This window comes from Vicia villosa, unplaced genomic scaffold (assembly GCF_029867415.1).
Source record: "Vicia villosa cultivar HV-30 ecotype Madison, WI unplaced genomic scaffold, Vvil1.0 ctg.000561F_1_1, whole genome shotgun sequence".
In the NCBI taxonomy this organism is placed as follows: Eukaryota; Viridiplantae; Streptophyta; class Magnoliopsida; order Fabales; family Fabaceae; genus Vicia; species Vicia villosa.
The window spans coordinates 522,800-539,943 of NW_026705256.1; the positions used below are offsets into that span (position 1 = coordinate 522,800).

General features: G+C 29.8%; 1 protein-coding gene across 1 annotated transcript; it reads left to right on the forward strand.

Moving 5' to 3' along the window:
- Positions 1 to 10,664: 10,664 nt before the first annotated feature.
- On the forward strand, positions 10,665 to 14,064 carry LOC131629387 (transcription factor bHLH18-like). Its single transcript, XM_058900176.1, has 4 exons — positions 10,665 to 10,780; positions 10,891 to 11,412; positions 12,519 to 12,866; positions 13,759 to 14,064. Exons 1-4 carry the CDS (start codon positions 10,745 to 10,747, stop codon positions 13,840 to 13,842), a joined length of 990 nt encoding a protein of 329 aa, XP_058756159.1. The 5' UTR covers positions 10,665 to 10,744; the 3' UTR covers positions 13,843 to 14,064.
- The last annotated feature ends 3,080 nt before the right edge of the window (positions 14,065 to 17,144 follow it).

Consider the following 17,144-nt stretch of genomic DNA (forward strand, 5'->3'; position numbering starts at 1 on the left):
CTACGAAAGCGCTGATTTTGGGCTTTTAAAGCGCTTAAAAGCGCTGTGAAAGCCAGCGCTGGTGTAGGTAACAAAAGCGCTTCTAAAAGCGCTCTGGTAGACCCCCCCTATAAGAGCGCTTTTCTGGAAAAAGCACTCTGGTAGGCCCCCCTATAAGAGCGCTTTTCTGGAAAAAGCGCTCTGGTAGCTCAGCCTATAACCCCAAAATATGACAAATTTGCAAATTTCGGATTTAAGTCATTCGCACTTGATATGTGCATTGCTTCAGCTACCAAGGTAACACCACTATTTTGCATAGTACTTTTATCATCCTGTTCTTTGGTATAAAATGTGTATCCATTAATTGCGTATGCGCTATATGAAAACACAATTATACTTGGACCATAGGCTAAACATCTCAACCTTTCTGTTACCGAAGCAGGATCTGAACGATACTTTGAATAAATATGTTCCCTAAACCACGGTATGAAACTTCGATTGTGCTCTCGTACTATCCAGTTCTCATTTCTATTCGGATTTAAATCTCGGAGAACAACCTTGTGCATTTCAACATACGGCTCAACCTCAATCTCATTGTGCAGAACATACAAGTGCGCTTGATCCCGTTCGACCATTGATATTGTCATAACTTTATTTCCAATTAGCCTTTTTCCTTCTTTTTTTTCGACAATATGAGATTTGGGGAGTCCAATTGATTGAACATTTGACAGATATTCAGTACAAAACTCAACCGCTTCTTCAACAACGTATCGTTCGGCAATACAACCCTCCGGTCGACTTCTGTTTTTCACGTACCCTTTTAATATTTTCATATAACGTTCAACAGGGTACATCCATCTCATATAAGCTGGTCCGCACAATTGTGTCTCTTTCACAAGATGAACGACTAGATGAACCATTATGTCAAAAAACGAGGGAGGAAAATACATTTCAAGATCACATAAAGTAACAACTATCTCTTTTTGCAATGTTGGTAAGATCGCGGGATCGACCACCTTACTGCAAATTGACCTGAAGAAGAAACACAGCTTAGTTATTGCGCTTCTTACTTTTTCTGGCAGAATAGAACGTATACCTATTGGTAAAAAATGTTCCATTATAACATGGCAATCATGCGTCTTCAAACTCTTTAACTTGAGGTCTTTCATGGACACAAGTCTTCTAATATCTGAAGAGTAGCCTTCTGGAACTTTAACTTCACTGAGGAACTTACACAATGTTTTCTTCTCCTTTCTAGATAGAGTGTAAACAGCAGGTGGCAGATATGTTCGTTTTCCTTTCGTCACGGGTCCCAATTCAGTTCTCATTCCCATGTTTACCATGTCCTTCCTTATGTTAAGGCCATCCTTAGACTTTCCTTGTATATTGAGTAACGTACCTATGACGCTGTCAAATACAGTTTTTTCAATATGCATAACATCCAGGAAATGTCTTACGTACAACGACTTCCAATATGGAAGTTCAAAAAAAATTGACTTCTTCTTCCACCCACCCTTGACAAGTGAATGTGCAAAAGGCTTGCCAAACTGAGTGCTCACATCTTTCACCTTTTCAAAAATTTGATCACCTGACAAAAAAGGCGGGGATGTACGATGTTTGGCCTTTCCATTGAATGCTTTTCTCCACCCACGGTAGTGATGATTAGAATTTAAGAATCTATGATGGCCGAGAAAGACATTCTTCTGACAAAAGCTCCAATCGTGTCGTATCGGTTTCATCTTCACAAACAGGACACGCCTTTTGACCTTTATTGCTGTACCCGGATAGATTTCCGTATGCTGGAAAATCATTAATTGTTCCAAACAACATCGCCCTCAAGTTGAAACTTTCTTTCCTATACCCATCGTAAACCTCCACACCGTTCTCCCAGAAAAACTTTAAATCTTCGATTAACGGTGCCAAGTATACGTCTATGTCATTCCCTGGTTGTTTAGGCCCAGAAATTAGCATAGATAACATCATGTACTTACGCTTCATACATAGCCACGGAGGTAGGTTATAAATCATAAGAATCACAGGCCATGTGCTATGCGAGATACTTTGAATACCATGTGGGTTCATTCCATCAGTAGACAATGACAAGCGAAGGTTTCTTGCTTCTTTTCCAAATTCAGGATAATCAGTATCAACTTTCATCCATTGTGGTGAGTCTGCCGGATGTCGCAACTTTCCATTAATAATTCTTTCATCTGCATGCCAAGTCAAGTGTCTTGAATCGGTTTCACTACGATACATGCGTCTAAATCTCGGAATTATATGAAAATACCATAAGACTTTGGCCGGAGACAACTTTTTCTTATATCGAGGGGCACCGCATTGAGGACAATCATTCAACGCTGCATACTCGTTTCGAAACAAAACGCAATCGTTTGGACATGCATGTATCTTATCATAGCTCATGCCAATAGAGGACAACATCTTTTTGGCCTCATACGTTCGATTGGGAAGAACATTATCATCTGGTAGCATATCTTTCATAAGGGCTAATAACTCTGTGAAACTTTTATCCGACCATCCATTGTCCGTCTTTAAGTTGTACAACTTTAACACCGCGGACAATCTTGTGAATTTTGTACAACCCTCATACAACGGTTTCTCTGCATCGCTTACCAACCTCTCGAACATTTTGGGACAATCCTCAAGATCTTCTTCAAGCGCTTCTGCAATCTCTTCGACTCGATCATAATCATATGTGTCTGTGCAATCGTCGTTTGAAGCATACTTCGTATTACACCTCGACTCAACATTCCCGTTACTTTTCTCACCATGCATTGTCCAACATGTATAACTTCTATCAATTCCAAACCGTAGTAAATGCGATGCCAATTTATTCCCGTCAACCTTACCCCCATAACAGCAACCCAAGCAAGGACACGGCATTCGAATCGGGTCTTTGGAGTGCGCAACCGCAAACTTAACGAATTCCCATACCCCTTTCTCGTACTCTTTCGACAATCGGTTTGAATTCATCCATGTTTTATCCATGTCTTAATTAAGCTAAACAAATGCTTTTGCTTCTTGGTTTCTCTATCAGGTACTAAGGAATTCTGTCAAGATAAGAAATAGCTATCATCATTATGTCTTGATCAGAATACCTAATGAAATCCTATAAAGTGTGAATAATTAATAGAAATAAATCTTGTCAAACCACTCAAGTCTTGAAATATAATGTAACTGCTGTGAATAAGCAACACTTAAGCAATACCTAATGAGATCCTATAGCTTTCATATTGGTTAAGTTGGTAGTTAGCTAAAGATAGGAAGTTACAGTTGTCTCGATTGTTTGAGTCTCTAAAAGAAGACAGTACCTTATTTCAGCCTACCCCCGATTTCTTAAAGAAGACATTACCTTATTTCAAGGTAATATAAGTCCACAAACCAAAAAACTGGTTGAGAGACACTAAATTGAAATTAAATAGAACCATAAACAATAAACTATAAGCAGAAAACAACAAACTATAAGCAAGAAGAAAGGACTAGTAACCTGAGTTGGACTTGATGTGGGAGACGGGTAGGTTTGAATCGGCGTTTTGTACAAGTAGAAACCAGAGCCTTCAAAGTAACTGTAAAATTAAATAAAAATATACCAAAACAAATCAATAGACCTCCAGTAGAATAATAATATGATTAGTATTGTCTCCATAGAGATTATACTTAGAGGAATCTGATATATCCAAACATAGGCTCAAATTAGCACAAATTTAAAACAAATATGGAAAACCGAAAATCTGAAGACATTTTATCAAACTTTCAGGAACTATCTTATATCAATGAGATTTGTGTATTTTTGTGTTATATTTTAAGTCACAAAATTAGGTGGCTTGCCATGGTAGATTAAGTGTCCCTTGAGAATCTGAGACACCTATACAAAGTATACTATGATACTATTGATCTTGAGATTGTTGGTTTACTATTAAAACAAAAGTATGGAGAATTTTAAGATTACTCTTTTGATCTTTTCCATTTCTACTTCACCTTTTTTCACAGTAACTAAATAACATACCTTGGCACCGGCCTTTACACTTTCAGCCTCAGCACCAACACTTAGGACCTGAAACAAATATGAAAAATTATCAAATAGTAAAAATACACAATAACTTGTTTCAAAATAACGAATCTTCAGATCTAAAACACCATAAGGCACACTATTTAATATGTATACTTACTTCGCCGGTAAGATATCGCTCAAATTTAACAGCTGACTTTGGCAACAAAATTCCACCAGCGGTTGTCTGCCCCAAAAAAATTACATTCGCAAATCAGCTATGCAATCATGCACTATCCAAATCAAACTCTAAATCGTGATGTTATGATCGTGTAGGTACAATATCATGATCAACTCTAAATCAAACTTCATCAATATACAATATCATGAACAACTCTAAATTAAACTTCATCAATATACATTAACAACTAACCTATCCAGACACAAAAGTTCACACACTCATAAAATCGATCGTGTAGTTACAATATCATGATCAATACAGCCACAATTGCAGCATCTTAAACACCAATAATCAAAAATGAAATTCCATGTACTAAATCCATACAGAATCTGAACTTTCAAACTACATTCCATGTACTACATTCCAATTTCAGCTACAATTTTTGTTTCATAAAAATCTATCAAACTCAAATCAATCTCATTGTCACTTAAACAGAATCTGAACTTTCAAACTAAATTGACTCAGTGACTAACTCCCAACCTCTGAACCTAAGCTACTAAATCCAAACAAAGAGAAAGAACCTTTACCTGTATGTGTCTCTCGATTAATCGCTTCTTGAACAAAAGCCCAGAGTTGAACAAGCGACGAGCAGAAGCCGTTGAGAAGAAGACGATGAGAACAAGCGTATGCGCAGAAACGATGGCTCATGATTGAGAACGAAGAATGGTGGCTCACGATTTTCTGAGATGGTGAGTTTTCTGAGTTGAAATGGTGGGCAACGAGAAACGATGGCACGATGTTTTCTGAGTTGAAATGCTGAGAAAGAGGAATTAGGGATTTCAAAGATTTTCTAAGTTTTCTGTGGGCAGCAATGGCAAAGAAAGAGGAATTAGGGATTTGGAAACGATGAAGCGCGTTTAGAATAATTTTGTTTTTAAAAAATTTTAATTTTAAAAAGGCTATGACAGCGCTTCTGAAAAGCGCCTTCGTAGCCAGGCCTTTACCAGCGCTTTTTGGGGAAAAAGCGCTCTTGTAGCCCACCCCCTATAGCAGCGCTTCTGAAAGCGCTTTCATAACCCCCCTATAAAAGCGCTTCTGAAAAGCGCTTTCGTAACCCCCTCTATACCAGCGCTTTTAGAAAGCGCTTTCGTATCCCCCCCTATACCAGCGCTTTTGGAAAGCGCTTTCGTAACCCCCCCCTATAAGAGCGCTTTTTTAGCGTGTTTTTTAATTTTGTTTTTAGCGAAGCCTATACCAGCGCTTTTTCCTAAAAGCGCTTTCGTAGGGGTGCTGCTAAAAGACAAATTTGGTATAGTGATGGTGATTTTGATGCGTATTGTGAGTGTTGAGCGATAGATCTTCAGATTTAGGTATTCGACGGGTTGAGTAGAAATACGATTCCAAAATGAATTCTCTTAAACTACAATAGATTGTTTATTTGTTTTTATTTACTTTTCTCGCATTTACCTTCCGCAAACCCAATCATGAAACTTAAAATACGAGAACGTTGAACGGTAGTTTTTCTCTACCAATCTCTATGGACTACGATACGATATAATCTATATCACTCGGTAATAATATACCACTTACTTTTGCTTGCTGCTTTACCGCTTCAACAGTTTACCCGTACGATGCACAGATAAATCTTATTAAACTACTACTAATAAATATTATAATTGAAAAAATAATTTAAGTGCTATATATTAAACAATAATAAAAGTTAAAAAATAAAAGAATAAAAATTAATTAAATTTTAGACGTGATAATTCTTAAAAAAAGTTGTCATAAATTATAATTTAAAATGCTTCAAAATATGTACATAGAGAAAAAAAAGTAAAAATTTAAAAAAATTAAAATCAATAAAATGAAAAAAAAATTTATTTAATAATAATAACTAGTTTTAGAGAAAGTAGATTATAAATATTTATTAGAGTTTAATTAATATGCACTGATAGAAAACTAACAAACTTTTGTTATCATTAAAGTTTACTTAAAATAAAAGTGTGAAATAGCAAAATTTAGGGTTGTCAAATGGCTAAAAAGAAATGGAGATAGTTGAACATACATGTAATGAATGAATATAATGCAAAGTATATATAGAGTGAAGATTGGTTAGAGAGAAGAGAGTGGAGATTGGTTTGAGAGAGTGGAAAGTGGTTGCTGAAATCATAAGGGTGGAGAAGTTATTTAATTAATTAATTAACTAGACGTTTACCCGTGCGATGCACGGATATATCCAATTGAATTATTATTAATAATTATTATATTTTTTAAAATGATTTTGAATATATTGATATACATATTTTATTATTTTGTTTTTCTTTATTTTATAATATAAACTAATTATTTTGATATTTTGTAGCATTATTTGACTACTTAAATTAAAAGTTATATCTGAAAATATTTATGAAAATATTTATGAAAAAATATTTATAATATTTATTTTGAATATATCCAACTTCTTGTAGAAAATATTTATGAAAAAATTATTTTAAATGCTCCAAAATGTATATATCTGAAAAAGAATTAGTAACAATCAATAAAATTAGAAGAAAGTAAAATAAAATAATATTCAATAATAATATGAAAGCAAAAATAAAGAAAATAGAAATTCTTTACACATGACAACAAATATCTCAATTCATCTTCAAATTCATTGTATTTCACAACTTGAATTCTTTAGCAATAATTTTACTAAAAAAAATATTTTAAGATGGTTCAAATTCACCTACAAATAAACACAACTAAAATTAGTTACAAAAATAAAATTAAAAAATAAAATTTTAATGATTATTTTTTAAAAAATGTATTTTTAAGATGCTTTAGAATCACGTGCAAATAATCACAACTAAACGTTATGAACAAATAAAAATAAATAAATCATAAAAATAGAAAATAGAGAAGAACAATTACCTTGTAAAAAAAATGTAGTGTGATGATGATAATCTAAGCAAATGTAATGAAAATTTATATCTAAATTTTTTTAGCAACAATCAATAAAATTAAAAGAAAGTAAAATAAACATAACTAAAAGAATCAATAAAATTAAAAGAAAGTAAATTTTTTTAAAAGAATGCATTTTTAAAATGCTTCAGAGTCACTGCAAATAATCATAACTAAAAATTATAGGATAAACTATGAACAAATAAAAATAAATAACAAATAAAAATATAAAATGGAGAAGAACAGTTAGTTACCTTGTGATCTAGTGAAAGTAAATATAGTGAGATGATCGTAGTCTAAGCAAATGTAATGGAATAAACATATAGAAAAGTGGATTAATTGTAGTGAGATGATTATAGTCTAAGCAAATGTAATAAAATAAACATATAAATTCATATTCCTAGACATAATGAATGTGTGTGTATTAGTAAGATGTGTTGATCACCAAATTAAAAGAAAATGTTGAATAAGATGTGATGCGGTCGATATAAGTAAGTAGAAGGAGAAGTTATGGAATCAATTTGTTTATATGAATTGTGTATGTATTGATTTATGAGCAATGTATGTAGTTTTTTTTTTTAATTTATTAAATGGAACGTGGAAAGTGGTGAGAAGTTTGTTAAATCGAAGAGATGTAACATAGACGTGGAGATGAGTTAGAATTTATTTTTTTCATTTAATAGCGTGGAAATTTCCAATTTTGGTGTCAAAAAAAATTAAAAAATTAGTAATTTTTTGTTTTTATTAATTGATAAAAAATTAGTGAAAAGTTTTGGCGGGAAGAAGTTTTAGGATTATAATTTAGTATGATTAGAAATATGTGTCATGCATATTTAATTTTTTAAAATTAATATTACAAACATGGGTGAAGTCTAAGGTGAGGGTTTAATTAAGTCCTCACCGGTGACACCCTTAAAATATACCGTTAGATTTCATCAATGCTTCAAAATTATTATAATTAAAAATGAAAATATTTGCACAATCCCACACACAATTATTATCTCCCACTATAACTAAACTATGTAACTTCTCTTATCATTTATTATTATTAACCTCCACTTGAAAACAAAACACAGTAAATATTTGGATGCAGTTAATATTAGTGTATAAATGTTATTATTATTTTTATGACTCTATTGGTTTCAATATCTCACATACAATTTATCTTTATAATTGATCATAAGTTTTTTACAGCAAAATTAAGGATTGTTTAGAACAATACACAATTTATTTTTTGTAAAATTTTAAAAAAAATAAGGACACCTTTTCTTCTTCTCTTTAATTGACACTCACAACTACTCTTATCTAAAATCTCCATGTAAAAACAAAGCAATCAGAACTTTGTAAATGAAATTCTCATTTTATAATTAGAAATAATTCTAATCGCAATTCTATATAATTTTTTCCGTTCAAAAAGCATAGAAAATTTGGGGAAAGAAAGAAGAAAACATATTATAAAAGTCAAATTTATTTTTTATTTCTATCATCAGATATAGTGATCAACAAGAATTCCACAAATTTATTATCAAAGTAACACATTCAATGTTCATCCTATAAGAGTTTTAAAATGTTATTAATGAATGTTCATCCTATTAGAGTTTTAAAATATTATTAATTATTGTGTTTTGTTTCAAGAGATTAAAGATAAAAAGAGAAGATGCATGTTTAGTTATACAAGAAGGAAATTGTGTGTGAAATTGTACAAATATTTTTATTTTAATTGTAATTAATTTGAAGCGTTGATCAAATCTAACGGTATCTTTCAAATGGTTCACCGGTGAGGGACTTAATTAAACCCTCACCCTAGATTTCACCTACAAACATGTCATATTTAATTTTTTAAAATTTAATTATTAAATCGATAAAATAGAAAAGTTAAACTATATATTTAAAGAATATTTTAATGCTATATAGAATTATTTCATAAAGTGATGAGTATAGGAGAGAGTAAGAAGTAGAAAAATAGAATCACACAATTATTAATTAAATAGAACGAAAATAGGATAGAAAAATTATCAAAAATATGTGAGTAGTGGGTGGTTTTATAGTTTTCTACTTGTTTCTCACGTGGTTAGCAGGATTATTAAATTATTTTTTCATTATTATAATTTTATTAATAAATTAAAATAAATTATAATTAAATAGATCAAAGTAAAAGGCATAATTACCCTCAAATTTGATGGTAAAAAATTATTAAGAGACTTAACAACTTTAATAAATAAAATTTATTTTATTTGTTTATTTTAATAATTATTATAGCATAAAAAATTACATTCATTTTATTTCTTTTTTACGGCATAATTATATTAGATTTAACAAATTAATAATAATAATAATAATAATAATAATTTTATATTTAAAATAAAAATATAATAATAATAACAACATTAATAATTTCAGAGAAAATAATCATATATTAATATTAATAATAATAATAATAATTTTAGATTCAACAACAAAATATTTTTAAATAAATTTAATAATTATTAATGAATACGAATGAATACTCATAAAAACGAGAATTATTAAATCAATATCGAATAATTAAATATTTATTAATTTATTCTTAAATATTTAATAAATCGTTTCTGTGATAGGTTTTATATGCAAGTATCCGTATAGACGATTTTCTTTTACATTATTATTATATGCAAATATCCGTATACTGGAGTACCGCCAGTATTAATTTACTGGGTTTTTTTAGATATAAATTACTGTGATTGGATTATTGGTATTATCATCATTATTATTATTTGTTCATAAATAGTAGTGGTTAGAATTCATGTTTGTACCCTTGACCCCAAAAAAGAAAAGAATTTTTTGGTTTTACCAACCGGCTCAGAGATAGTATTATTTAACTTTTACTAGTAAAATAAAATATTTATTTAGCTAGATTCGTTAAGATCCAGAGTATAATTTTCAAATAAGAGTTCCTAATAATAAGACAAATAAAACATTTATTATTGTTATCAATATAAGTGTCACTCTGGTCCTCTCTAACTAGAATAATATCCCAACTAATAATATTTAAACTTTTCAAAAATATTTTTTAACTATTTTAGTTAATAAAATATAAATTAAATATCAATTTATTAATCAAACAATAATTTCTAAATTTTCAAAATTAAATATTTAAAATTATCCACTGAGCGGATTCAATAACAGATTTGAAATGACACCGTTAATATAGATTCAAACTTGAACCCAGTCATTAGTCGTTCCATACTCATATTTTCAAATCGAAGAAAATACAAATTAAAACAAATTTTTACCGTCAAACTCGAGACGGGTTCGAGTGATACTCGTATTTAAATTCGAGATGGGTTCGAGTGATACCTGTAATTAAATATATAATTCCATATATAAATATTGTTGTTATATCTACACAACATGTTTAATTCTTTTGAGTAAGAGTTTTACCGTCTATTTAATTTTTATTATAGTTATTATTGACTCGATAAAGTAATCACGTCAGATACGCACATAAAATATTTGATTTTTATAATAATAAAAAAAAAAAACTATGTGGTCATATGACCACTCCATCTAAAACGTGAATCAAGTGGACACAAAAAATTGCCTTATAATTTCATTATATAAGTTACACCACTAGATACTTTTCAGTGTACATAAAAATGGAGGAATCGTTGGAGAATCTTATTTCTTATATGGTAAACTAAATTTCTTCCTATATGATTTCACAATCTTTATATAATTGAATATTGATAGTACCAACCAAGTACATAATTATTATATTTTCCCTTTGAAATATTTGCCATAGGAAATGGAAGATGAAGTGATGGATCAAAGCAGTAACACATTTAATGAGCAAGAGTTTCTCAAAGATATCATTCTTGAAGAACCAGAATGTGAACCTTTTTCTTATCTTTGTTCCAATGAAATCCAACACAACAGTTCCATTTCTGCAGGAAATATTAACATTGAAGTTGGTGTCACTAGTCCCACAAATAGTATTTTGTCCTTTGATCATGATATTGAAGCAATCCACAAAAGTTATAGTTCAAACTCTATAATTTCTTTGGAAAGATCGTGTGTTAACGTTGGTTCTCCAGCTACATACCTTTTATCTTTTGATAATTCAAGTGTTGAACCGATTGTTGAACCAATGTCAAATAAAAGAAGGAGTGTGAAGAAAGATGAAAGAAAGGTGAAGGAAGCAACAAAGAGGGTTAGAAGGTCTTGTGAGACTGTGCAAGATCATTTGATGGCTGAGAGGAAAAGGAGAAGGGAGTTGACTGAGAGTATTATAACTCTTTCAGCTATGATTCCTGGCTTGAAAAAGGTTAGCTTCTTCTTTGAAATTCATTCTTCATGTAATTAAAGTTAACATAATGCAATTAATTGATTTTGGTAGGTATAGTAAATATGATTTTTTTTTTTTGTTGTTGTTGTTGATAATCTATACTATATGTGATCTATTTGAACAAGAAATTTAATTTTTTTTAAGCATGTAATTGTATCAATGTAATGTTGGTGACAAAGAACTTAATTAAGTGCTTATTGAATAAATGATTATCACAATAGTATAAACCCTCCTGTGGCTTTTAGGCCGATTGCGTTTAGAATTGTGCGTGAGCTCTCGTACCAATTTGTGTGAGAGGAGAGAAAATAAAGGATTTATGTTTAGTTGAATTATAATGATGTGTATAAATAATGATACAGACTATGACTATTTATATACAGTTTTCACTGGCCTTGAACTTACACAACTTAGATTATATTATATTTGATATTATATCTAATATCTCAATAATATTCCAGCAGATTTAACCAAAATATATATATATATATATATATATATATATATATATATATATATATATATATATATATATATATATATATATATATATATATATATATATATATATATATATATATATATATATATATATATATATATATTGTGTGTGTCAAAAACTTTCTATAAACTTGTTTATATCTGTAATATAAACTTAAACAAATTGTTAATTAATCAACTCAGATGTACTCATAATATTTTAGATAAATAATATCTCTAGCATAAAGTGGAGATTTCAATAATTCATCTGTCTTTTTCTTATGAATAAAAATCAAGATAACATATTATAAACTAACATGTCAGATGAACATATCGGAAAAAAATACTGTTAGATGAAATGAAAGGTATATCTTTCATTACATTTGTCTTGTATCAATCATACTAACTGCACCTATACTTTTAATTGACTTTTATATACCTTGGTTTTTTTGTTACACAGAGAATTATTGTTTAATGCTGTATTATTATTCAATTAATTAAATTAAAAATGAAAAGTTGTCTTATACAAACATGTTGTGCTATATTATAATTGAATATTGAAAGTTAATTTTTTATATGACTGTTAATATTGTAATTTTTAACTATAGATGGACAAGTGCTATGTACTTAGTGAAGCTGTGAATTACACAAAACAGCTTCAAAAACGGATTAAGGAGTTGGAGAATAATCAAAACAAAGATAACATAGTGATTAATCCAGCAATATTCAAGTGGAAATCTCAAGCTTCATCAAACAAAAGGAAGTACTCAGAATCACTACTTGAGGTTGAAGCTAGAATGATGAAAAAGGAAGTACTTGTTAGAATTCATTGTGAGAAGAAAAAGGACATAGTGCTCAAAATACATGAGTTGCTTGAAAATTTCAATCTCACTATAACCAGTAGTAGTGTATTGCCATTTGGTGCTTCAGTTCTTGTAATTAACATTTTTGCTCAGGTATGAAGCTATCTACTTATTTATTTTATATGTAATTATAAAATATATTTTCTTTGATGGAAGACAAAACAACCTAACTATCAGAAACTCATACATTAAATATTAACCCATGACATGATATCATACTTATAATAAAGATTGAATTAGATCTTATGGATTATAAAACTATCTTATTTTTATATTCAGATTCGTAGACGAATAGCTAATAATAACCACTAAACATTCATACAATCTTCTTTTTATATTCGGGTACGGAGACGAATAGCCAATAATAATTACCGAACATTCATACAATGTTAAATATTAGGTTTAGAATTTTTGTTATAAAGTCTAACTTAACAGTATCGACTTATATTCATTGAGCTAAGTTATATAATTTAAAAAAATATTAATATTTTATTTCAAGTATATTATATTATTTCTATGTCTTACAATCATTGAACTGAACTATTTAGAAAAAATATTATTTTCAAGTTTTAATATGATATTAATTTTTTTAATTTTACCTTTTAATTAATGTTTTTTTTTAATAGATTAATATTTCCTACTTTGCATTTATATTAATGATAAATGTGCTAATAATTTAATAATATAATATTTTATTTATGTATTTTTATTAATTTGTATTCTTTTTAGTTGGTGTGAAATAGTCAAATAAATTAATTATTGTAGAATATAAAAGTAACATATTGATGATATTTTAAAACTAAATATCATCATGTTTGGTGTGTATGAGTTGTAGCAATTATTGTCACATCATTAAAAAAAAATATATATGTAAGAGAAATGTTAAAAGAATACTCTTTTTAACACATCTTTGTTTTGCTTGTAATTTTCTAATTTGTGATGCTGTGATAAAGTGAAACCCTAAATTGCTAAAGCATTGATGCAGATGGATGAAGAAGACAGCATAAGCATGGATGAGCTTGTGAAAAATCTGAAAAAATATCTGTTGGAGGTATGTGGGAATCAATAATGATCCGTTCTAGTGCATCAAAATAAAGGAGTTCTCCATTTGTGATTATAATAATGGAATGAAGATATTTTGGAGAACCAGTTCTACTTTGGTTGATTGGTTTGTTTTCTTGTGTGTCACATGAAAAAAAGATGTTGTGAGCTTGTTTGTTTATTCAAATGCTATACTTACTAAAAAGTTTCCTTTAAATTTACTTTTGCATAATATGAAGGATTTAAAATTAGAGAAATGCTCCTTTACAACATAAACAAACATCTACATCGTATATAGTTTTTAATTGAAAAAAACTAATATTAGTTAAATATTTTCTCATGGTTTGTTTGTTATGACAATTTTCTCATGGTTTGTTTGTTATGACAACTTATATGGTAACTAGAATCAGGGACTTTTACGTTGGAGTCATAAAATTGATTGCTTTGAATATAAAATATTTACATATTGGTTTTGTTTGGTAAGACATGTATTTGAGCTTATAGTTTATTTCTTATGCTTTATAAGTTTATATGATAATTTAGACTCGTTTAGTAACGGTATTTTCATCACAAGCTTATAGCATATTTTATTAACTTATAACTTATTTTCCAGACGCTATTTCAAATATCATTTTAATTTATGTCTTATAGCTTATTATTTTTTCTTCCTTTTTTTATCCTTATTATTTTAATTAAAATTCATTTTTAACCCTTATAATTTATTTTAATTTTAAATAAAATAATTATATATTGAATATCTTTTATATCATTTTACATTTATAAGTTAATTGAACCGCTAATTTTACCAAACACTTCAATGAGCTTATAAGCTACCAGTCTCAACCATCCGCTATAAGCTATAAGTCATTAGTCAACAACCATCAGTCATAAATTATATGTTATCAGCTAGTTCATTAAATTAATAATAATTTATTAATTAAAAATAACTATTACTAATTTATAATGATTTTTCAATTGAAAATTCTAAATTCTTAAATCTGAAACCCAGACTAATTTGTTCTCGTCTTCCATCTCTTCTTCTTCTTTCTTCCATATCATTATATTTACATATTGCATATCAGATGTTCATCTACTTCGTATTGGTTGTGTTGTTCATTCAATGGTATAAAAAAAATTCATCTTCATTGTTCTATTTCCTTACCCAAATTCTTATTTTATTCATATCGTTTCTCTATGGTTCAAAGCTATAGTTCAATATCCTCAGCTCCTTTCACATGTAGTTGTTCGTATCCATCTCAATCTTTATATTTTCCTAAAATTAAATTTTTTTTTTGTGTAAGCAAGAAATATATTAACGGGAGAACTAAGGGTTTTCCAATCTTGATACACAAGACCAGCACAAAACCGACAAAAAAGCGATATTACAAACCAAATACAATCACGATAAAAAAGACAATGGATCTTTACAAAAATCGTAAAAGTTACAATTGGAGTATGTAATATCACCAAAAGAGGACCACCTCCACATCAAAAACTTGATTTTCCACACTATATCATTTATATTCCAAACTTCATTTTTAAAGCAAAAGCCATTCCTTGTCAACCAAATAATCCAACAAGTGGTCAACCAAAACACCCCCAATTTATCTTCTTTAATTCTTTTCGAACGGCTCATTGCATACCATTCCATAAATAGCGGAATGCAATCCTCCTCCTTCCAACCCGAAAAATCCACCCACTCACCAATATCTTTCCAAATAAGTTTAATTACATTACATTTGAAAAAAATATGGTCTCTATCCTCCAAATGTAACCCACAAAAGACACAATTTAAATTAGAAGTAGGAAAAAAATACCTCTAACTTTCAAAAGATCTTTGGTTGGTAGCTGTTGAATGCAGTATAGGGCAAGCAACAAAAAAGATTTGGAAATATTGATCCGGGAATTATCGTCCACAGAGATGGAGAGATGCCATTCAACAGTTTCTATGGTTTCGAGCTCGGGATTGAATGAGCAAAAAGTAAACAAAGATATAGACAGGAAAAGAAAAACACATTCTTAGAAGAGAAATAACTTATCAGGACTGTAAATATATTCACTCTTCACAAACATACACTTACCAACCCGTTATACTCAACCTACAATACTCATCTATGTCATCACGTATCTCTCACATGAGCGTCCATCTCTGGAGCACAAACGAGATCATCTCACAACTAAGGTTATCTCTAACACGAAGTCGCGAGAACATCTGTATTCTCGCGTCAGCGATCTCTCGTGTAACACCCCTTTTTATACCCCAAAATATTTAACATATAATCAGAGAATAACATGCATATAATTCAAAAGGGCGTCACATCGATGTCTTAAAAAATTAAATAAATAAAAAGCCTTTAAAAAAAACTGACAGCATTTATCTATACAACACAATACACCTGGTCATTTTAATAACACTTAATATAAAATCACAATTTAACTTGGATATGCATTTACAGCGGAAATATAATACTCATGTGATTCATAATGATTCATGTCCCATACCATGATCATACATCGACTAATGGTCTCAATTCAACATAAGATAAACTCAGAATGTTTGGCTTATAAGCCTCTCAAAACGACAAGCAACCAACAAAAGTTCACAAGTCATAGCATAATACATGAGCAAATATAACATGAGTTCAATACTCCTAATCTACCCAGTGTTACATGACCAGAGCATCGACTCACTACCTAGTCTCCAATAACCAAGGAAGGACCTCCGACTAGGTCACACGCGGCTACTAAACTCCAGGACCTGCATGTCGCCAAACGAGGGCAACATTAAAACAGAAGAGTGAGAATACGAACCATTATGAAGAAAGTATAACGGAATACAATGGTTAAATCAACACTTCAAGTAATTAATCACACTATGTATAACCATGTAGATAATAGTAATCAACCCATATTTCACATGTTATCAAGTATACAACAAACTTAAAGAGTATAATTTTTCAATTCTACTATTATATTCTCAATTTACATACACAACCATAATTGTCACATATTCACACATTTAATCAAATAAGTATTTAAACCTCACTCGTTTCAATTATCAAACTCATACACATATCACCACTACATCAACTTCACATATTCAATTATCGCATAATTTTAATGTGACTCAATGCAAGATATGTGACGCTATGCATGTGGTACCGAATTGTGAACCCAAAGTTTCACCGCCTCCCGATTCAATATCTAGAATCTAGGCCACGCTTCCGATCCGGACAAGACCAAAGCCCACCAAAATGTAAACATATAGTTTACCGCTTCCGATTCACTCTAGAATCTAAGCCTCGCTTTTGTTTCAAAGCAAACCACCTT